The 23,883-nt window shown below is 37.6% G+C and overlaps 1 protein-coding gene across 3 annotated transcripts in view; it reads left to right on the top strand.

Annotated features, from left to right (window-relative positions):
• Window positions 1-23,883, top strand: part of eng (endoglin) — a 35,332-nt gene that overhangs the window by 926 nt on the left and 10,523 nt on the right. For 2 of the 3 annotated variants that reach the window (XM_067483822.1, XM_067483823.1), the window contains exons 2-5: window positions 191-404; window positions 13,439-13,581; window positions 20,304-20,414; window positions 23,203-23,371. In XM_067483822.1, the coding sequence (XP_067339923.1) occupies window positions 347-404; window positions 13,439-13,581; window positions 20,304-20,414; window positions 23,203-23,371 (481 nt within the window). In that variant the 5' untranslated portion in view covers window positions 191-346. The remainder of the gene's footprint in view (window positions 1-190; window positions 405-13,438; window positions 13,582-20,303; window positions 20,415-23,202; window positions 23,372-23,883) is intronic. The other variant, XM_067483824.1, reaches the window with a different exon arrangement.

Genomic DNA, 23,883 nt, shown 5'->3' on the forward strand with positions numbered 1-23,883 from the left:
TCAATAATTATGACCATATGTATGCTTAATCAGTGTAAGGTAAAATTATTATACAGATTTCATTTTACAGTCAGATATAGTTAGCATTGTACATGACCTTGCGGGTGAAGTGCATGAGATTGATATTTGACCACATCCTTACTTGCCATCACATCTCCTTACTGATTTCCTAACTATTTTCCCCCCCCAGTAATCTTTACACCTAAAGACTGCAATTGTCACCTCCTCTGCTGCCACAATCATTGCTGCTCTGCCATTAGACAAGGACACATCACCCACTGCCCGAGTTTCGCCAGACCCCTGAGACCCAGCTCCAAGCAAGTCTTCAAACTGAAAGTTAGCAGAGATGGAGGGTCACATGGTGCCATTTGCCCTGCTTCTGTGCATCACTGTTGCAGCTTATGGTAAGCCTACCAATGATATTTAGTATTTACGGCCAAATGGCTTTAATGCTAAGATCATTTTAAAGCATCTAACCTTAAAAAGGACTTTATGGCATATTTCTGTCAACCTCAGTTTTAAAGGCATATAATTGACCTGTGTTCTGGTGTTGTTGCATTCACAAGACAAAAAAGTATGTTATTTAAAGTATGTTTTTTTTGCACGCTAAATCATGATTTTACAACTGGCCCATAGTGTGAGGTTATGAGCAAAATAGTTTTGGCTTAAAAGGATGGTTCATCCTTAGAACAACTCAGAAGAGATTATGCTGTGGTGTTCAATATTTTATCAAAGCAGGGACACAAATGATGACACACAAACTAAACCCATGAAGCTCCACATGGTATTTCAGTATATTAAACCATTTAGTCACCGTTGGAAGCTTTTGTTTGTGTAGTTAAAATAATACTTTCAAAAAAGACAGTAAAAGAAACAAGAAAATGTGTGGGCTTCCTTTGTTGGCTCTTTCCACTAGCTGCCTGTGGCTGCCCATATCAAATTCAAACATGTAATCCCTACAAGGTGGCAAGGGATCTGAAACTCTCCCTGTGCCCTCAGGCCATAATCCAGACCGAGCTCTTAGTCCTCTGCAGTGCTGCTTTAGGGTGTCTGGGTGTCACTTGCCTGCAGCAATCTGGTATTTGGGTGGCCACATGACTTTCTAATAAAACATAGTCTATTATTTAATTGATATTCCCTTTTTGTGCAATTATCCTGAATGTAATGGCCCACTAACGCTGAGATATTAAAGGTACAATATATTGGGTACTTCAGTTACAAATATTTATTTATTTAATTTTTAACATAAAAGATATATTTGGAAATCAGTTAGAAGTCTCTTCTGACTGATCTCTTTAACACTGCAAATCTGCTGGTCCAGTAACATAGTTTATACAAAATATGCCCTCTCTCTTAGAAGGCCCACTGTAGATGCAATTTGTTAAAACAAAACATGAAACAACAACAACAACAAAAACCTTACTAACAATGGATTAATGTAAAGTAAAATTTGGCTCAGATTCTAAATGCCACAAATAAAAGAAATATGCACACTGCTCTTACATTAACTGTCAGCAACAAGCTAGTTTTCATTTATTTTCATTTTGCTCTGCTTGAAGGTGAATAAATACTATAGTAACAAATAATGCATTTCATTCTTTGGGTTCATAAAAACAGACCAGACAAGATAAACTGCATTTCTAACTTCCTTTTTAGTTAAGGCAAAATGGTCCTCGTAAACATACAGCACTGTTAAGATTATGAGCCAAAAAAAAACCCAAGGCTGTTCACTAAATTTGGCTTTACTGCTGACCTACTATATGACAAATCACAATATTGCCACAAGTGCTAAACACCCTCTCAGCATGGGTGCTGGTGGCACAGATACAGAGGTATTTTTTGGCCAACTGGCACACCTGTGGAGGGTTGACCTCATGTAGCTTCAACCACAGGGGATCGGTCTCACTGCCTGCTGTTGAAGTCGGTAAGAGGCTGTTTAGCTCATTCTTAATTGCCTCCATGACACATAGTCTTGCTCACTGGTAATTTGTTCTTTCTTATAGAGGTTTCCAAGAATTGTTTTCTCTTATTTTTCATGTGCTACAGCAGACCCAGAAGGAGCTGTGACACTTCTCTTAGATATCAGGGTACTCTGACCCTGTGTACTGAGTGTTGACGCATTAATCAAAACATTGCTGTGACACATATGAGGGCCTTTCTGTCTTTATTGTTTGTTCGCCACTATATAGTCCAGCATTGTCAAAATGATTTGTCCTTTTTTTCTGACATTGTCACTGGGCCTTAGTTCTGTCGAACAAATGAAGCACAAACTTCAGGTGATGCACACTAAGGCTGGCAACATACATACTGTATATAAATCTAAACTTGCACATTCCTAGTTTGAATATGGTACTGTCAAAAAATACGACACCCATATTGTCAGTGTGATTTGAGTTCTGTTTTTACGTCATTACATCATATTTGCCAGCTGCAGTTCACTGTGGGAGGATACATAACATAAAAGTTCATTAAAAGAAGAAGTACAAAAAAGTACAAGTAAAGCAACACCCATGACACTCTTGACCATTTATTGTGTTCTATCTCTGCTCAGTCTTACTTCAGCTTTATTTAAAATTTAAGAAATCAAATTTGAAAATTTTACATTTTTCCTTGACCCTTCTTTTGTATGAACCTTCTTGAGATGTCTAAATGATGGTTAAATTATTAGATCAAAGCAACCCAAACCCTCTATGTTCAGGTCTACTGTATATCAATAGATATGGTAGACATAATTGATACAATATACATAACAATTATACATTGTTGCTTGTTTGTAAATGTTCCCCCTGAATATAAATACAGTATTGAGTTGGATGTTTTTTAATTAAAATTAAATGTACAGTATGTAACTTTTTTAGAATTTTCTTTTTCTGGAAATATACTCTAAAGCTTATCTTAATGTTGAGAGGCGCTATCGAAGCTTCCTGTGACCCAGACTAAGTAAAAAGAACTGGCAGCAGTGGAGGAATAATTGCTTGTAAATGTTTTTAAACCTGGCTCACCCTTCTAGCCAATCAGATTTGTAAGTTTTAGAACACTCTCATTTCTTGTAACACACTGGGTGTCTGAGCAGTGAAAGAGGGGCTCGGTGAAGAGGAGCAGTTTGAAGAGTAGTTTACGTTGCACATTGTAATCTAACCAATTGGCTTCTCTGGGTAAGTTAGAGTAAATCAGCAGGTATCCCGTTAGCCCCCACCAGTCTCCAGGTCTGTTTTCTAGTTTGGACTTTCCCTCTGCATTTCCTGAGCTCCAGGCAAAGGAACACAGCTTAGCTCTTAATCTTAACCTGAATTTAGATGAACATGGTTACATTCTGTCATGAGATGTTGTTTTAATCAGCTCTGCATCATTTATAAAATCAACCCTTGTCTTTTAAACCTGAATTAAACATATCCCAACATTAACTAAACTCCCATGTTTAGGAATAGCCCATCTTCCCTTGTAGCTTATCTGTATTGTCTCCGCAGGCTGCTGTCAGGGTCCAATAGAACAGACAACATTACACAGGCCTTAAACTCACCACACTGTGAAGTTAATTGTGTTTTAAATGTTGCTATGTTGAAGGACTTACATTGTCCTGCCTACAGCTTTATGTTGGACAACCTGTGGTGCACAATTTGGCCACATTGCACAATTTGTGAAAATGCTTTTGCGCATATGCCTGGGTTAATTTTGGTGCCAAGATTGTAGAGGTGGTGATGATACCTTTGCAAAAGTGGCTTTTTTAAAAAATTTTCATGAGATCAGCTGCGTCATTTATTAAGACATGCTAGAGCCTTTTCTTACAGGAGTTTAACTGTGTTGCCAGAATTTGCTAATGTTATTCTTTTAATAATGTTTTGATACTTTTTTCTTTTTCACTGATACTTCAAGCAGGTGTGTAAGTGCAGTTATGTATGCATCTTAAATGGGTGTAGCACTGATTTGGAGTTATTTTTCTATAAAGCTGGCGTATTAACTTGGTTGGGGATTACAAAACAAACGCTCAACACTAAAGTCACTATACCTTGACTTTAGGTTAGATGTATGGGTGAAGCTCCCAAAAATGCATGCATTTCCCATGGTACTCAGGTAGTGTTTCATGAGTAAGCATCCATCGTTTATTGTAAGCAGCCATGTTTTGTAGACCTCACTTTCTCAGTTTATAAAAAAGCCTACTGTTATATATTTGCAGCTTCCAAGCCCAAGTTTAGACACCGGATGGCATCATCCGGCTTATTTTGTCAGACTTCATAAAGTACCTCAAGGGACACAGAAGCTATTATCCAACTGTTATCCACAGCCTAATTAGAACTCCCCTTGATGGGTAAACTGATTTTCATGTATGATGTTGGTAGCGTGCCCCTTTTAGGGCAATTTAAAAAAATCTTATAAGACATTAGCCTTAGATTCTAAGACTCTCTCTTCCCACCTGCTTGTTACGTGGGATGTATAGTAGTTTTATAGCACCTATATTTGAGATCAATTTCACAAAGCCTTTTTTGTATTTTCAGAACAATTTATAATTGCAAGCGCAATAACCACTTAAGCCAACTGTAGCAGTTGGACACATAAACAATTATCTATGCGTCTGACTGAAGTCTTTGTATTTAGTGATTTTTATCCACTGTGTGCGTGGCATTTCCTGGCAGGGAAGTCGTGTTGAATATGCCCCCTGTTGCAAAAACTTTCCCACTGGGAGCCAGGCATCATGATGTTAACTGCCAGACCTCCTGCTGGATTTCTGCCTACCCCAGAGTCTCCCTCCATGGGCTAAAGGAAAAGTACAAAAGTGATTAGCAAGGCACTGAAGAAAGAGGGAGGCAGTCTGAAAATGGATCTCAAACAGGGAAATAGAGCCAGACAGTCAGACGGACAGACAGAAAGGCAGACAGAAAGACAGACAAATAGAGATAACAGAATTCATAAAGACTGACTCATAGAGAATGAGAGGGAGTGGGGGTCAAATTTATGTGACTGTCAAAGAGCAGATAAATGGTTTAGAAGATGTGTGGAAAGAGAAATAAGTAGGGGATTACACACAGAGATGGGAAGAACAGGACAGGGATAAAAATTTGGGAGATATGGAAAATGAGGTAAATTGTAAGAAGTGAAAATAGCAGACTATGAGTAATTAGAAAAATGGGAAGCAAAACGACCTTAGTAAAAATGGTAAAAGAGGAATTTCTTTGTTGACATACATAGGTTATCATGGATTTGAACAGAAAATTTAAGATGAAAAGAGATGACAAAGGTTCTTGGAAGGCATGCTGCCGAACAAGCCAAAAAAGATGCAAAAAAGCACTGAGGTTAAAAATGGCATTGGGAGTCAAAACAGTCTACTTCCCCTGTTTTACTGAAGTGAGCCAGCTCTGCCTGCCGTCAGACTGGGTGGCAGGGAGACGCGACCACTTGTCGCTGCCTCAGACCGATTTCAATCTCCTTCAGTATTATGCCCCTCCCAAATAACAATCCATTTCTGACTGCTTTGCTTTTCCTCTGTTTGAATACAGAATGCAGTCTGGGGGAGCCTCACTAACGCTAAGTTTCCTTTCTTTAGTCTGTTCCCACATGATTTTCACTAGTTAACACTTCACTAGTCACAAGGATGGCTCTACCATGCAGTGTGGCATGTAATGTAAATCATGGTATTTGTGGCATTCTAAAAGAAAGTACTCTGTACGTAGTCTAACTAATTAGTATTTGCCATTTATTATAAAACAAATGTAACATAAAAATACCTAAGCGTGCAATCAGTAGTTTCAGTGTTATTATTGTTTTATTTCTTGGAAGGGTTCTGACATATCTGCAGCATATTCAGCAACTCTTTTGTGTTATCTTCCCATTTTTCCTTCCCCTGTCTATTACCGGAAACCTCATTTAAGCTGTCCTTGCATGACAAAGCCCTGTTGTCTGTAAAACGTATTATATACGCACCTAGTGCAGACATTGAGTAATGAAATAAGTACAAGTATTTGGTTTGAAAGTTTACTTACATACTGAATATTGTGTCGGGCCTTTGCAATTAATACTTGCTGTGTTACATAATGGGGTATCTCATATTGTAAATTGTGGTCCAGCATTGCTTTAAAATTTATCCTAAACACAGACAACATACTGGATCATGAATAGCTTAAGTACAGGGAGAGTTTAGTATATCATCATTTGTTTTTTTTTTTGCCAAATCATGACAGAATCTCTCCCGAATCATTGTGTGATTTTAGGGTTTTGTGCCTTCTGGCCCATCACTTTCATTATGTTACATCAGTGCAGAATGACTCATTAGTAGCAGGCAAGATAAATGCCTTGTCAGCAAGGCGACCACTTGTGCCTATGTCAACATTCCAGCTGTCCGTGCTGATAAGTCATGGAGCTTATACGCTTATCTGAAAGTTTGTCTGTCCATGGTTAACCCCGGGATCCGCACAAACATAGGAAATGTACCAGTATATTAGGGCAGAATGTGGGGGTAATACTGGTTACCTGACTTACCAATGACTTCAAGTCAAAAGTGTTAATAGCAGGGTTACAGAATCTTCATCTTTCTGTCTCAAAACCATTATTTTACACATGTCTTCTTTCACTAGTGGCTTCAATTATTGATGGCACTATTATGCAGAACAGGTTTAGTTCCTTAATGTCCCCCCAGCTGAATACTCACTATCAAAATATTCCTAGCCAACATATTCTAAAATCCTTTCTGCCAAATTAAGAGCTTTTGCTTTGAACTTTTCTCTTGGCCTAAAAAAACTTCTAACAAACAAATTAATATGAGCCTTTTAATCATTTGTCGAATGTTTATGCAGTAGTTTTGCACTAAGAGAGCACACTGGCTTTCTAAAAAATGGTTTTCAAAGTGGTCAGTGCTGTTTCTACATGTACAGAGTGGAGTTGAGTGTTGTATAGTAGTAGAGCCTCTTGACTCAAGTACTGGCTGTTTAGTTTTCCTGTTGACCACACTGGTCAATCTGTTTCAAGAACTGATATCTCTCTCTGATTCATGACTGTGGGTGTGTTCACACTATGTATGTATGTTTGATATGACAAGAGAATCCTGTATTAGATACTGGATTTTCTATTTTTTCACATTTCTATGATATGTCAGAAAGCAGAATATGCGACTCAAACAAAAAGCCTTAAGACAGCTGACAGATTTAATCTGCTCATATAGTGTAACTACAACAAATCAAAAAGTCAGGCCTAATACCTAATCTCTTCACAGATGATAGAGGAGGTAAAGTTACAGTTGTCAAACATCTCTCCCGATTTTCAACACTTCCATTAGTTAAACAGTGAAAAAGAAATGATGCACTTTTTTTCAATGGGTTTATTTTTGAGTATATTTATCCACAGAGGGATACAATTTACATTTGAGTTTCTCAACATATTATATCAGAAAGTAGGCTGCATCAAAAAGTAATATTTGGTTGGTGAATAGTGTATAAGTAGCTTCAAAAGAGCTGTCAGTTAATCTGGGAGCCTAAAGCCTCTCCAGTCCTGTATACTATTCTTTACACTCTGATCATACCATATAGATAGATAGATAGATAGATAGATAGATAGATACACTTCAATATACATTTTTAATTCATATGCGACCCTCATGTTGGAAAGCATTAATAATCAGTGCAATCAGTTATCAAAAACAAGCTAATCTCTGTTTGGTATAGCATATGTTGTGCAGAGCTACATCAATCTTGAATGATTGGGAGCAACCAATATGCAATTAATCTGTAATGCTTCAGTCCACTTTGGTTACATGCAGGTAGCATAAAACTTTCTGCATTAGTCTGTCTACCAACCAATTAACACTGAGATGATTAATTGTGTTTTGCTAGTGCTATTTGGCATATTGCGGAAAAATCCAACCATATTTGTGAATAGAAAAGATGCATTATATTATCTACCCAATAACTCTTGAATAGAGAGCCACAGCCCAATCAAGTTAATCTGCATCAAAGAATATGAAATTATTAATAACTAGCAGTAGACAAGGTATGAAGTGAGTGAGTAACCAACTGGGGAAGTGAGCCATAGGCCTTCTATACACCACTGTTGGACTTTTTCCGCTTGCTTCCGACAACGATGAGATGACGGACGAATGGCTCCCAAAGGTGTAAACAGAGCTAGTGTGAAGACAGGCTGTCTCCAAGCCCGCTATCACATCCTCAGTTCCTCTCCAGCAAACACTGGAAGCAGGATTTGGCACACAAGCACACACATGAAAAGTCTTATGCCGTTAAACTGACAAGGATAATCAGCCTTTTTTTTTTTTTTGCTTGAATCTTAGGACTAACAAGTGAGGTGAGATGGTCAGGAAGCTTGTGTGTCGTATGACTGTGTAATGTGTAGCACGCAGGGGTGAGAGGCCAGGGGACAGTGCAGGCCCCTGCAGAGCACTGATAAGAGCTTGTTTACCTTCCTGTGGATGGTCAGGCCTCAATCTGCAGTTGCGGAAACATCGGGACAATAGGTGTGGGGTCGAAAGAGAAGCTTGAGCCAGGCTTGAAGCTCCCCTTTCCCTTTTCGACTAACTCAGATAGGACTGCTGACCCCTCCCTCTTCTTTTCCAACGTGACTCCTGCTCCCGACCCAGGACACAAACAGTTTACCCCGAGGGACCAGGGGAGACAGTTGGTCTTGCGTTGTCTGCTGTAACGGTTTCCCCCCTTGTCGCTGCCTCAGACCGATTTCAATCTCCTTCAGTATCACCCCCCCCCCCGATCTTTTTTCTGTCTCTTGCTCTTTGAAACCTAGACATTCTCTTTATCACAAATCTTTATCTGCAAATCTTTATTTTTTATCCTAACAAGAGGCAAACAGATGATGCTTATTTCCACTGTGACTTACAATGATTGAGGGCAAGAAAGACAGGGCTTGAAATGAAGCCTGCATGTTTGCTTGCCTGAGGTAAGTGAAAAGGCTGCTAGTAATGGATCTTTCATTTTCATTGAAGTAAAATAGAATGTATCACAATTTTACAAAGTTTTTGTTTTCGTTGCCGCCTCACAGCTAGAAGGTCCCTGGTTTGAATCTGGGCTGGCTGGTACTGTGTGGAGTTTACATGTTCTCTCTGTGCTTGCATATAGTGCGCTACCACAGAGAGAACGTGAGAGAAGAGAGAATTCTGGCATACATTTAGGTTATTTGGTGACTCTAAGTAGCCCGAACTGTTGGTGTGATTGGTTGTCTGTCTCTGTACGTCTCTCTGTGTTATCCCTGAAATAGATGGGTGATGCGTCCAAGGTGTACGCTGCTTCTTACCCAGGGACATCAGCTACAGCAACCCCATGACCCTGAATATCATGACCATGAATATCACTTTGTTGGTACATGGACTTTGGGCCGATGGCATCTCTGCTGATGCGACAGCGGGCCTGGATGGCCAGAGTACTTTACAATGTACCTTTGAGTCCTCTCCTAAAGAAAGAATGAAATGAATGAATGAAAGAATGAAATAACCCTTAAATGAGGAAAAGTTTTATGCAAACAAACATTGTCCAGGTCCACAGTTGAGGAGAAGTTGAATTGTGACTTGTTTTTTTACCTTACTTGTAATTTCTTTTGGATAAAAGCATCTGCTAAATGACTAAATGTAAATGTAACTTTACGACAAATGTTAAAGGGAATTATATTCAGCAGCTGTAAAAGGAATAGAAATTACACCCAAGTATAAAATTCTGCTCACTAAGGTGTTAAGTAGCTTATTAAAGAAATGCAGGTTTTCCATGAAGTAATATCTAATTGGGGGATTTCCAGTCTTCCTGCATATTACTGCCAATGTTACATTTAGTAAAGGTCATTTTATTTAATTTATTTTTTTTCTGATGCTGACATTGCAGAAGAAGTCTAAAACAAGAAGTAAGGCCATAGCATTGAAAACTGAACAGTGCTTCTACACGTACAGTACTTCTGCTTCTTGTATGGTGATGGACAGTCGGGAGTCTGGCAGGAGAATTTTGGTTTCCATATGAAGGGGACTAAAGAGGATTAAACTCTACCAGGTGCTTTAAACACATTTCATGGGCTGAAACTGAACATTTTTTATCACCATATTAACATTGTGTCTAGCAATGTGGTAAATGCTGCCCTGAAGTTGGATTAGAGACTGTTAGTATAATGTAGTGTTGGTGGTGTTTCACCATTTTGGTCGTTCAGAGAAGTTTTATTTATCGATGATCCCATTAGCAGGTCACAACAGTTGATGTCAGGGACTTGCTACCTTTGTGTTACTATTTTGAGAATAGGCAGAAGACAAAGTACAGAAGTACAAGGTGTCAGGACTGTGTAGAGCTACTTTGATCACTGATAATGATAAATCACACAAGTTTCCAGTAATGCCTGAGCACAGCCACAGGCCCCAGTTTAGCTGTAATGCACTCTGCATATTTATGTGAGTCCCTTCTGGACAATGAAACTTTATTTAGGAGGTTCAGGTTGGCATCCTGAATTAATTACTGCACATCCTTACAGAGTGTTTTAATTTAAATCTTGAAACAATGGAGATAACACTTGGATGCACATATGCTGCAGACAGCCCATTACTGGCATGTCATAGGTCAGGCTAGCTGTAGGCCATAAATCTTTTAGTTCACTCTGTTCAGCAAAATATTGGAATGACTACAATTACCGCTACAGTAAAAAAAAAAATAAAAAAAAAAGCTTATCTGGTCAGAATTAGCTGTAGAGTAAACTCTGTTTCATCAGTATAAGCTATACTTTAATGACGTAAAAATAATAAGTTGATAGAAGTTGATGCAGCACAACAGAAAATAACAATAAATACAACTGCTTCGTTAAATTTTTCTCAACATGCTCAGGATTCTAATTCTTGATAAGTTAATGTTAACTTGTTCCATCAACTTATTGAATGCTTCCAGATATTGGCACAAACATCTATAATGTGCTTCTACAAAGACCATTATTGATTTTTGCTACATACTCTGGCTGCTGATCCTAATTTTATAAGCATCAAATAAGTTGCCAGTTAAATACAAGTGCCTATTCAGTCTTTTAATCTGGCCATATTGAGCCTTTAAAACTGTAATTAGCAGTACTCTATTCAGGTATACAAAATTCACCTATATCCATTTAATATGGCATTTGTAACTATACTAACCCTAATTTGCATTAAGAATGAAGGCAAACCTAAAGATCGGATCTTAATATTTGCCTTTGTCAAAATTAATTCAAATGAATGCTTCTGCTTCTGTAATGGTTTCTTACTCTCATAGCCAACTTTTAAACTGAAGCCACTAACATCAATAAACATGTCCGCTCATGGAATAGGAATTAGGGGGGGGCTGTTATAAGCAGATGGAATGGTTCTTCTATACCTCATTTACCGGCAAACTGCTTAGTGAGGCCATTGGCATTTCCAGGGCCAAGAGGACAAAATAAATGTTCTTCATATTTAATGGTGACTCGTAAAAAAAAGAGACTAGTGACACATGCATACGCACACACACACATACACACACACACAGACACACACAGTCTTACACAACAGTGAGTGTGATTTATACTGAGACCTCTCAGGCGACAGTCATGGGCTGTTGACTCTGTCACGGCAGAACAAGAGAGACATAACTTTATGGATGTGGATACTGAGCAACAACAGTAACACAAAGGCCAAAACAACAGGAAACCAGCCCTGACCTCTAGGGTTCCTCCAGTCTAGAGCTGAGGACACTAAGAAACATTAAAGGTGATGTTTAATAAATGATGCAGCCTGCCCATTGTGTCTTTGACTGTAGAAATACTACTTATGACTTTGTTAATATGTTTTTTTTCCATGGGACACAATTATGAGATATTGTGCATAACAAAATTATTCTAAAAAATAAAGCAAGTGTGATCATCTTGAAAGTGGATGTTTTTCTATTAGTTATGTGGGTCACAGATGATATGAGCAAACAAATGAATTGAAGAAATGACTGAGTCCATAATAGCAACGAAAATCCATTGGGGTGACAACAACAACAAGAAAAATAGGTGATTACGTGACATTTTCCAATTTTTGCTGTTCACTGCAGTCATCACTTTCTATCCCATTTTATCTATGTGTCTGTCCATTCCCCTCCACTGCTAGTACCAAGGTCTTTGATTAGTGCTACTTCTAAATGAGGCACATCCTGATGACCTTCCAAACTTTGCAATTTCCTATTAACCCTTCGTCTTTCTTTCTCTTTGTACTTGTTTTACTCCACATCCTCTCTCTCTGAGGGATTATGGTCTGTTGGGCAAATGGACCAAATGCATCATACAAGTCTGTGGAATCATATGTCACGCAGCATTGCTTACTAAATTTGTTTTTTCTGTTGTACTATTGCACTTGCTGGCTAACAGGCATCAGCACCTGATGATGTGGGAATGACTTGTGCATGTGAAGTGCATGCTAAAGCATATGGCATATATTAGTTATATTCATCTTGCTTATATAGTGATTATGGATAGCATGGAGGATTTCAGACTGATTCCATGAGAACCAACTCCATAGTAAAGATAGGTTCCTTTGATACTTTGTCCTGAGGAGTAGATCCAGATTACAGACTCTATCAGCCATGTTAGTTTGAATCAAGACTGAAAAGCCAGAGAACTTCCATAATGCCCCAGTCAGACAGCAAGTCAGCAAAATGTGAGAGATAGGCCGGGACAGAGGTGCCTGGGCGAGTTGGAAAACACATCTGGCCCTCTGCATTACATTCTGTCTTCACTGTTCTTCCTCAGGAAAGATGACCTTTGGTGGAGAATTGTTTTTCAATACCTTCAGGCAGATTTAAGTGAGCATGTGCACATGCCTACTCACTCTAATATAACACAATAGAACACACACACACACACACAGCCCAGGTCAAACTCCAGGCATTTATACCTCACCTCATTCATGACCGCACAGCCTCAGCTCAATTAATTCAGCCTCCTGAGACATGGATCCCCAGGTTAAACAGCAGGCTCATAGGAGAGAGCAGAGTGAGCGGGCTTGATGGATGAATGTAGCCCGGTTCCCTGACACGTCTGATAAACGTGAACCAGCAATGTAGTCTTACCCACACATTTAACATCCATACTCTGAGACCAGGGAGAAGCTTTCACAATGACTAATAACAAATTTTGCCCGTTTCAGACAAGGAATCTGTAACATTGCTGGGGTCATCTATCTGTTAAATAATTGCTTTTTGTCTTTCACATATATGCAGTAGGTCTTCATTCATGTGCTGCTCATGCTTAAATATAACAGGATTGTTGCGAATAAAAATTTGGGGGGCAAAAGAGGCAGCTGAGGTTGGAACCTGACTTTATGGAAAGGACCAACCAAAGGATTGTGCATTTGACACATAAAACTAGTGAATGAAGCTTCATATTAATGCTGTTATTACCATTAATGCCTTTTACAGTGACCTGACTGTACTGTATACTGTTGACACCATTTAACAATTTCTACTTGGTTTTCTTTTAGACCCAAGTCAGACATGCGTTCCTGAGGAGAAGAATAAAAACTCATATGTAGTTGTGAGAGAGAAGCTAAGTGGCTGTTGGACCAACTTCACCACAAAGGACAATGCAGAGGTTCACATCCTTAACTTGAACTTTCCTTCGACGGTAAGGATATACAATTTAGATGTTTAGCAACTACACCTGATTATGTAAATGTAAAGGGGTTAAATATATTTGATAATTTCATAGAGATGGAGACATATGGCAAATGAAAACTGAGCTGTTTCCCTTGACATCACAGCTTACTGCTCATTTAAAACCAGTGCATATCATGACCTGTTCATGCCTCTCTTCTCATCTAAGAATTCTTTATCCTTTATCAGTTGACAGTACATTATTTGTAGTCACGCCGATAATAAACAAGGCTTATGACAGTCTATGCGATGCACACATGCTCTGGTTGTATGCATTACAAGCTTCTCTGGTGATTAAATTTGTCACCCAGATTGGAACAGTGAATTCGATTTTTCCATTATTTGTACAGGTGCAACACAGCAATTGTAAAAGAAGCCAAACGATAAGGCTGACCTATGCCAAATGGATGACATTGCTTTACATTTCTGTGTGTGTACAGGCAAACAAACAACATACAGAAGGTAATTAATCGGTTTTAGGAGTGTGGGTAGGGATAGTGATTTCATTTATAAAGAGTCAAGCTGGCTCTTCCCTTTGACCACAGTTTGCTGTGGTGAAGCAAAGAAATGTAAAGGCTTGACTGTCTATATGTACTGAAGCTAACTGCAAATGAGGAGTGACTAAGTAGGCCGGTGAAGCAGGAAGGGTATCACAGTTGGTTAGTTGGCTGGACTCATTAATAATTTAAAAAACCTCTTGTTCAGTATCGTACAAACTCTAACCCTGATCCTGAAATAAATAAGCCCCAAAACTTTGTTCCCACAGTAAAAAATATAAACACACACATAATTAATGTCCAGCTTTTATCAGCAAAGTAACCAGCTAACCATTAACGGATGCCAGATATAGCAGACCAACAGGGTTTTCCCAACATGTGACATGTCACAATTTTCTTTACACTAAACAGGCTTTTATCACAACCCAGGGCTGCAAGTTTGGCTGTGTATTTAAAAAAATCATTTTTCAGCAAAACAAACACAAACCATAATTGCAGAAAGTGTAGTGGGTCATTTCGATTTTAAAACTTTTAGCTTTAGGAAAGGACACTGAGAAGTAACTCCAGAAAACTTTTAATCTTTATGTTGTTATTGCTGTACCAGCTTCCATTTTTAACTGTCCAACACTGCTGGTCAGCTTACATTACTTATTTCTTTATCAGTAAATTCTGTTTGTTTGCTTTTTCTGTTAGTTCTTGCTTTTCTTTGTACTGTACTTTTCAAATAGCTTGTTTTGTGGAAATGTTTAATGTCTTAGAAGCCTCTCAGATGTATTTTCTTAAAGGAAACTTTCACCATGTTTTAGACTTGTCAGGATTGAAATTTTTTATCAAACATAAAGGCACATTAACATCGCTGTCTTAGCTGCAAGGCTGGTTACCATGACAGATGCCGAGACAAGATGCTTTTCCATACATTGTACAAGCAGAAGGTTGCCTGAGTTACTGGCATAAATGTAGTTGAACTCTTTTGCCAAGTCTTTAGTCTCATTTAATGGACTGAAGTGTTACAGTATATTTAATGGACTGAAAATCAGAACGCTTTTTGATGATAGAACAGATTTAAACTATATTAGGAGGGAATTGCTCCTCTCAGTCATCTTTATTAGGCCTGAAGAGTAAAACCAGACATACTATTTTATGCTATGTGGGAATAATTTATGTCAGAAAAATTTAACATTTTAACAATTTACTGAAAATTGTTGTTAATTGTAGGGAAATTTGTTTTGGGGTCTGTGATGAAGTGGACACTATACAGAGTTAGAATATCATGTCCCTCGAACTATGAGTGATTGTTTTATCAAATGAAAGAAAGTGGGCATCTTAAAACAGACCCTGTAACTGCTCTTGACTCGTAAACACAGTGGAATAGGAGCGTCTTCGTCTCTTGCCAAATTGTCCAGTCAGAAGGGATGTTTGCCTCCTGTGTCCCATTTGTCCTTTAAATTTTATCACCTTCTTCCTCATCCCTTTGTTTTCATACTGATTTACAACCTGCCAGAGACAGTTGAGTCTCACAGTTTGACAGAAAGGGAGCATCAAGGGGCTGCTCAGGCCAAGAGAATTCATAAGGAGGAGCTGCTTGTACAGGGTCTATTGATGTCACACATTTGCTTGGGTAGTCTGGGTCTTGGCACGAGGCCGAGACAAGACCAACGGAGCCAACTGAAGTTAAGGGAGAGAGCCAAAAGAATAACTGGAAACTCCAGCAGCAAAGGCCCTTCAAAAAAAGCTCTCGAGAAAAAAAATATCTGAAGAGGGAAACAATTGTATCTTGAAAGCTCAGGAACAAAAGAAGCAAAGGTGAGTGATCAGGGTCAACACTAGTCACGATTCAGAGTTCAAAATGAAAGAATGTAAGTCAAAAAGGATGAAGGGAGGAAAAGAGAGAGGGACAGAGAGACAATGAAGTTCATTAAAATGATTCTTTAAGGAAAACGCTATTTATTCTAAGTTATCTCTGTATGAAGCAAGGTGAACTTCACAGGAAATGCCATTCATTAATTTACTAAAAGTAAAAGTACATCAGGTAAAAACACAGTGGTACTTCTGGGAAGAAACCGTGTACCTCATGTTATCCAGCCATATTCCTACTATCATAACTATTGCTGAAAATGGAAAGTTCACATATATATATGCATAGACACACACACGGAGACTATACATACAGCAGTATCTCATATTTCTTGATCACCTTTTCCCATGTCCCAGCGAACACCCATCTGTCAGCCCATTAATCACCCTTTCCATTAAACACATTTCTCTCTTATTATTTTACACTCCTTCCCGCTGTCCATGCTGTTATATTTTCTGTGGAATATTCACAGGCATTGAAAATACTCAGACTAATTAATGTAGCATTTGATCCACTTTTACTCTCTGCAAACAACATGAATTAACATTTACAATATGCTTACTGCAAATTCAAATTTCATTTGTCACATACACCACCATGTGCAGTATGACATGTAGTGAAGTGCCTACCTGACTCGATACGAGGTTGTACTGTATAACTGCTGTACATTTTAGGAATAATCCACTGTATTATGCATAAAACTAAAGCAGTGCTGCTTTTGAGAAATGTTTTTGCTTTGGGACTTTTGAGTCCACCACTTTCATTGGTTGTAAAAGGGTGTGGTTTATAAGACCCAGGACGCAGTGATGGCAAAGGAGGGATAAATAATAACAGGGTTTCTTTAACTGAAAAACTACAAACCAAGGTATGACGGAAAATAACACAAAACCTTAGACCAACACACGGGGACAAACAAACAGCGGCTAGGTTCCCTAACATAACAGACAAACTGACAGCCAAGTGTGGGGAGAACTGAGTTTAAATAAACAGGACTAGGTGAAAACAATCAAACCTAATTAGTGAGTAAATTGCCCAATGGACAGACAGGCAATGGGACAAAGGTGCTACCAAATAAAAGTACAAAACAGGAAACAAGAAATGAAAACAAACAAAAGTCAGAGATTCCTTGTTTATTTCTCTTTTTCTCTAAGTTATCAACAAGAGAAATCGGTCTAACCAGTTTTGGGGATGTTTGATACATGATGCTGATACTGGATGCTCAGTGAACAACCATCACACTGACCAGTTTATCAAACTAAACACAAGCAATAAAAGGGACACATATAAGCAGTGCTGATGATTTGTTAACTAATGTATTAATCTACCTTATTTTTCGCTCCAAAATCAACTCAGAAGAGGAGTCATGGTGCTCACCTGCTTATGTGTTTGGTAAACTCTAATGAGTTGCATACCCAATGTTGTGCATGGACGTGCTACAAAAGTGCAATTTTCCAGTGAATGGTCAGTCAATAAAATGTATCCATTTGAAAATAAAGAAAGTGAACATAAGTATCGTAATCACACGTGAGAGGCGAATACTTTGTTTACCTGTTGTTTTTTCCCATGACTATGGTAGGCACCGACTCTCCTGTTGTACCACTGTAGTGAGGCATTCAAGGACCCTGCAAAGCGCGGGTCATTTCACATTAACTACAAACATCACGTTGATCATCCTGAATGATCAACTGTTTCCAAATTGAGCTATTCAAGTCATTTGGTGAAAATGTATATTACAGAAACACAAAATATTGCAATGTAATGTTTTTTCCAATAATGTGCAACCTTTTCCATCTTTGTCAGCACAGGTCATATGCGTAATACGCAGTGTTTATTTAAAAGGATGAGAAATGTGATTTCCAATCTATTGTAATTTTCATCAGTCCGTCTGATTGTATCATATTTACTTCTTTTTTGTTTTCCAACAATGTGTGAGTTGCAGCGTTTCAAAAAGTTTGTGAACACATTTATAAGGTGCAGCAGCCATTATGAAAAACTTACAGTGTACAAGACCCTAATGACATGGTGCATGTATATATGCGTGTGCAAAACAGATTTCTCATTTCTTTGCACTTTGCATGCAAGTCTCTATTTCAAATCATTTTATGTTTTACTTATAGACAGTTTGTTGGTGGTCTCTTTAGACCTAATTTGTTCAGAATGGATCTGAGAATGTTCATAGCTCAGGCCTCAGCTCATCACAATTCCCTGTCTCTCGTTCTGCAACATCAGGTTGAAAATAAATGAATTTAATATTAAAGATTCACAATGTTTTCCCACCATGATCATTGTCTCCTCAACAAGCCCTGCTCTGAAAACAATTGAAAACGCTTCAAATAAACATGACATAAGAGAATAAAGTATTTGCCATCAAATGGCATCACAAATGGATGAACCCAGAAATGTATATTTATGAATCTGAAATTCCCTCAGAATCCTCACGCTGGAGAGATATTTCTACGCTTTTTAAAAACTGTTGTATATTTCAAATGCATTGAGTCATACAATTGAACTGATTTCATGACTCTTTCACTTTCTAAACTCAGATGTTCTGGGGCTATTACAGAAGTAAAAGTAATTACAACTCAGATTTATTAGCATTAAATCAGTCTAGAATAAATGTTGTAAAATTCAGGCTTCTACGGGAAAGGTTTACTTGCCACCACTTCCATCCTTCAAACTCACTGTTACTAGCGTTACCCCACACAAATGTGGAGCAGGGTAATTAAAGCTGATTTGCAGACTGACTGTAGTGGTGATTAGCAAATCATATCAGCATTGTGTTCCCCTCAGCTGAAAATATGCTTAATGAAGTATTACATTATGTGATAAATTATGTTAGTAAGTTCTTATATGCGGCATACTTTATAACCCTCAGGAGCAGCAGATTGTAATTTATAAGAAATAAATAAAGTGATAGTAAAAACACTGTACTGTACACGATGGAGCACAGTAGATTTTTTGGTGTTATTTTTATTACTACCTATTTTTATACTAAAGTTTTAATGCTACATTTACCATAAGACATTAATCATAAATTGAAGTACAGTATGCAGATCTTGCAAATATGTAATTATACAATTTGATGGCCTTTATCTGTTTTTCACCATTTAAACTTGTTTTTGACTGCAAAAAGATGTAATAACACTCAAAACTGCATGACCTCATTAATATCTGTATCAGAATTGAGACAGACAGCTAAGACAGCCTCCATTCTGTCTATATATGAACCTTCCTCAAAAGACTGGCACTTCTTTTTCTGCAGAGATGCATGTGTTGACATTTCATAGGTGCAAATGCAAGGATAATTGTCATATTCCCTGCTGATTTCTGGAATTGGGGAGAAATGGTATCAAACTTGTGCAGAATTGAACTACAGTTGGGATTATTTTTAAACTGTGTGCTGCTAGCAACCTGTCACCCTACTCCATCAATTGAAGGTATATCTAATGAAACTCCATGGCAGATTGGGAGCCTTGCAATTTGGGAACGGTGTAGAAAAAAAATGCTGACTTAAGGTCAAATTTCTTTTCAGATTTGGAAACATTATAGTACTGTAATTATTAATTTTGTTGGCTCTATATGCGTATGTAGGTTTACAAAGGTTACAAAGATGTCATATTTTTTTGTCACACTTTAAATGCATAAATAACATATTCATGATGTTTTTAATTTTTTTATCTCTGCAGTAAAGTGACAAATATTAGCAGAATATTTTTATTGGGCTTATTCTTTATTGTAGTTATTATTTTATTATTATCAATTCAGTCGTTACTTATTTTTCTTCACATGACATAATGACACAATATTTTTACTGTCAACATTTACTGATTCTAAAGAAAGATAGGTAATATCAATAGGCCTGTCCCAATAATTATGTTACATGTAACAATCCATCTCTGATAATACTATTTATTGTAACTATTTTGGGGCTAACTTATTGTCCAAACAAACAAAAAGTTGATATTATCCGACCTTTTATGATTTAGGGTTTCTCTTTTCAATTTTGCCGTTTGTGGTAACACTAACCAAGATAAATATCCACTCACACTATAGCTTCATAGTGTGAATGGACATTTATATTACTTCATTTGTTTGTCTTCCTAATCAATCTCAGCGTTACATTTAGAGATTTACATCAATGCCTAACTTCTCCTCCTTCAACTCAATCACTTAAAACACTGAACAATAGAAATGGAGGGTGCGCATAAAAGCACTGCTGATGTAAAACTGTATATATTTAGGATAACATCAAAAGTAACTAAGCTACAATTTGTCATTTTCAATTTATGTTCTGATGTGAACATTTTTAATAAAAAGTGCTTTGCTTGTGTTTCTTCTTAGGACGCAATACTCTCTCTTCAGGTGGTCAGTTCCAGGCAAATGAATCTCATCATCACATCGTCAAAAAAGGCTTTTTGTTTATACAACGGCAGCACTAATGTAAACTTTTATGTAAGTACTGTTTCTTTATTTATAGAGTTACACTTAGTATTTTTCTGGGGCAGGATGGATAGATGTGCTACACTGGCTGTAAAGTTTTACTGATCTACTGCATTTTCATGTGTCTATATTATGCAATACATTTGTGTAGTTTCTCCAAATTTACTTAGCTCTTGTCTACAGCCAACTGCATTATGGACAGCCTCAGCTGTGAAGTTCTTTAATCATGTTTAGAGAGCATCAACGTTTCCTATAGATGCCTCCCAGTTAGTTTTGTATGAGGGAATTTTTTTGTGTGTGTTTCTATGATTTACACTATAAAATCTGAGAAATTTGTTTTCAGCAATGAAGGGGTCAGATGGAATGCACTTGAAAATTAATGATCGCATGAAATTGAAAATTCTAACTTTCACAAACTGTTCAAACGGCTTGTATTCAGCTTCTTGAGTATCACATCAAATAGAGGAAAAATACTGTTATAAGTAAAACAGTACGACATACTGCATAATACTCTCATACTGCAAAATGTACTGAAACTACTGGTCCAGAAGTTCAAAGTGTCTTGTCAGCAGTGGTCTAAATGATTTGCAGATAGAGTTAACAGGCTAATTCATAAAAAAGAAATAGCACAGCTGACCAATCACAGTGATGACATGTTTACAGGAATGTCATGTTACTGATATGCTGACAGCAGTGTGGTACCACATCCTGTATCATGTCCTGTCAAGAGCCTGGACAGCATTGCCTGTGACTACAGGATGTTTTTGTGGGATGAGCAGTATCACTTGGGGATAATAGTGTTTTACCGCAGATTGCAGTGTAAGAGGAACAGCATCTGTTCTATGTCTGACAAAGTACGTCACTAGCTTGACAGCTTGGCGCGTTATCACAGCACTTGTTGGCCTCCTGCAGCTGATCAGAGTACACAGAGTTGCTTAAAAACATAGCGACAGCAAAATTGGTGTCTTTAAAGCATTAAAAAAGTTCTTTTTACTTTTCAGTATATCTTATAGCAGATCGTTAGTTGCAAGAACAGTTACATTACAGGTCACATATGCAGTTTGTATATATTATATAGCAATATACTTAATGGACTTATATTTCCTGATAATCGATTGTTATTGATCATTGAAGTTAAAAGATGAAGCCTAGCATCTGAAGCTCATACATTCTTTCCATCAGGTGGATGGGGAAAAAAGGCATCATCACAACATTCTGTAATCTGCAGTACATAGACATTCCTTTTTCCCTCAAAACATCCTTGAATTCCTTGAACTTATCAGTGAGCCTGCAGAATATCAAACTGATTCCACTGAGACTAATCTGAGTCAAACTCTATGGTAATCATTAAAGTGATTACCCCTGTTATTTCCCTTGTTCTTCCCGTCCTGCTTTTTAGGCCTTCCCCTGTCTGCCTGCCTCTGACGTGACAGTTTTTTCTTCTTTTATTTTTGTAGTTTTCCATCCACGCTATTTTTGATCTGCCGTCAATCAAATATTCATGTTGAAAGACTGTTGACTCCCCCAGTCTTCCTTGGCTTTCACCTTTTTTTTCTGCCTCACAAATAGTGACACATATAAGTCAAGTCAATAAGGGAGATTTTCATAATTTAAACATATGCATTCATATTTGATAAACATCATAAAATTGTTTTTTTTTTCTAAAATTACTCATCCCACTACTTTCTGCTTTTGTGTTGGGTAATATGCTATGAACTGGCTTCACCTCTAGTCCAAAATCCCTATTGACGTACACAATGATGAACAGAAACAAAAGACAAAAGAAAACTGAGTAGATGTTGAGTCAGAATCCAGTAAGGATGTATCACACTGTCCATGTGTTATGCATTTAAAAGCTTAAAATAAATACATGAAATAATAAAATCATAACACAAGAACACATGGCATTTAAAAGATTTGACTTTACCATGTTACTTGAAAGAAAACATTTCTGAAATATAAATATATTTCTTTGAAGATCTAACAGTAATGTGCAACAAAAGTATCCCTCACCAAAATGAGCCTCTCTTGACTGTCAGTGGGCATAAGTATTTACAAAATGAAGAGGTGCAGTGCTCGTACTTCACTTTGTTTTCCTTTTCAGCCTTTAGAACGCAGTAGAAGAGAAGAACAAATCAGAGTAAATTCAAATCAACTGAAGGTTAAGACCAAAATAAAACAGCAACACATTTTCTTTCCTAAATGGTTATTGATCACATCACATGTCTGTCTCAAAGCCTACTGTAGATTTGTGCCCTTGTTTTCCTAAAACTTTCCCCTGCCTTACAAATTCATGCAAAGCTTGATGTAAACTCTATTATTTCTCAGACAAGGAAACAGCAGTGTCTAGTCGATGGCATGGATGTATATATTTATACCTTGTATGGAGCCAGATTCCAGCCGACTGCGGTGACGCACAAAGCTAAAAAAGGTCCCATTTCCTGGCCCCAGTCAGGAAGTGAAGGAAAGACCTTGGCTCCAACGGGGTTGTGCAACTGGGCTCGTGGACACTTAACCATAATAAACATTTCTTTTTTAACAGAACCCTGCTAAGAGAATAGAGGGAGATTGAGGGAGATTTGAGTGGAGGGTTAAAAAATCTATTAAAGGCAAATGAGAGGGGTGGGCAAACAATATGAAAAAATCAGAGCAGACATGAAGTAAATATAAATAGGCATAAAGATGACTCAATTAGTTTTGTGTTATTGTAGAAATGAATGATGCTTCATAACTCATTTTTAGGACATCACTCTGTTCATTTGCAATTTGCAATTAATGGAATACATTTTTTTCATTCCAGATTCCAGACTCCGCAGTAACCCTCTATAATTATGATAACAACAAAATGTTCAACATGAAAGACATTCCCACTCAAGATGAACAGCTGGTCGATTGGGCAAGAAAAAAGTTTGGGGGTGTGACTTCATTCACCACAATCCAAAATGCGAAAACCATCTCACTGACAGAAGGTGAGAATTGCTCGTCTAATCTGGCTTATATTTTATTAACCTAATCGAAATCGCCTCTTAGCTCAGTGCTAAAAAAGAGAAGGTGATTACAGCCAGCACAACATACAGCTTCCACTTACATAACTCAGCAGTTACTCTGCAGTACAGTAATGAAGAATGGATGCAGTGTTGTTTCCAGAACACTCGATGAAAATGTATAACTAGCCTATTCTTATCTAAGATGTGCATAAAAATCTGATATCACAGGGAAAAGATGGTACTCTGAAAAGCCCTTTTCAGTGCCTGCATGTTCTACCTTGCTTTCTTAGATTTACATTTTAATTTTCATAGAAAAGATTTCTATTACTGCATGTCATCCATAGATTGATATCCAGTGTATCCATATTGATTTGTGAGATACAAGCCAAATAAGCACGGAACCACATCGTGATCCTCTATAACAAGATAAAAAAAATGTCTAGAAGATGTATAGAAGTTTCAAACACAGACATGCACACATATAAATAAAGAAA

Source organism: Channa argus, chromosome 18 (genome assembly GCF_033026475.1).
Source record: "Channa argus isolate prfri chromosome 18, Channa argus male v1.0, whole genome shotgun sequence".
In the NCBI taxonomy this organism is placed as follows: domain Eukaryota; kingdom Metazoa; phylum Chordata; class Actinopteri; order Anabantiformes; family Channidae; genus Channa; species Channa argus.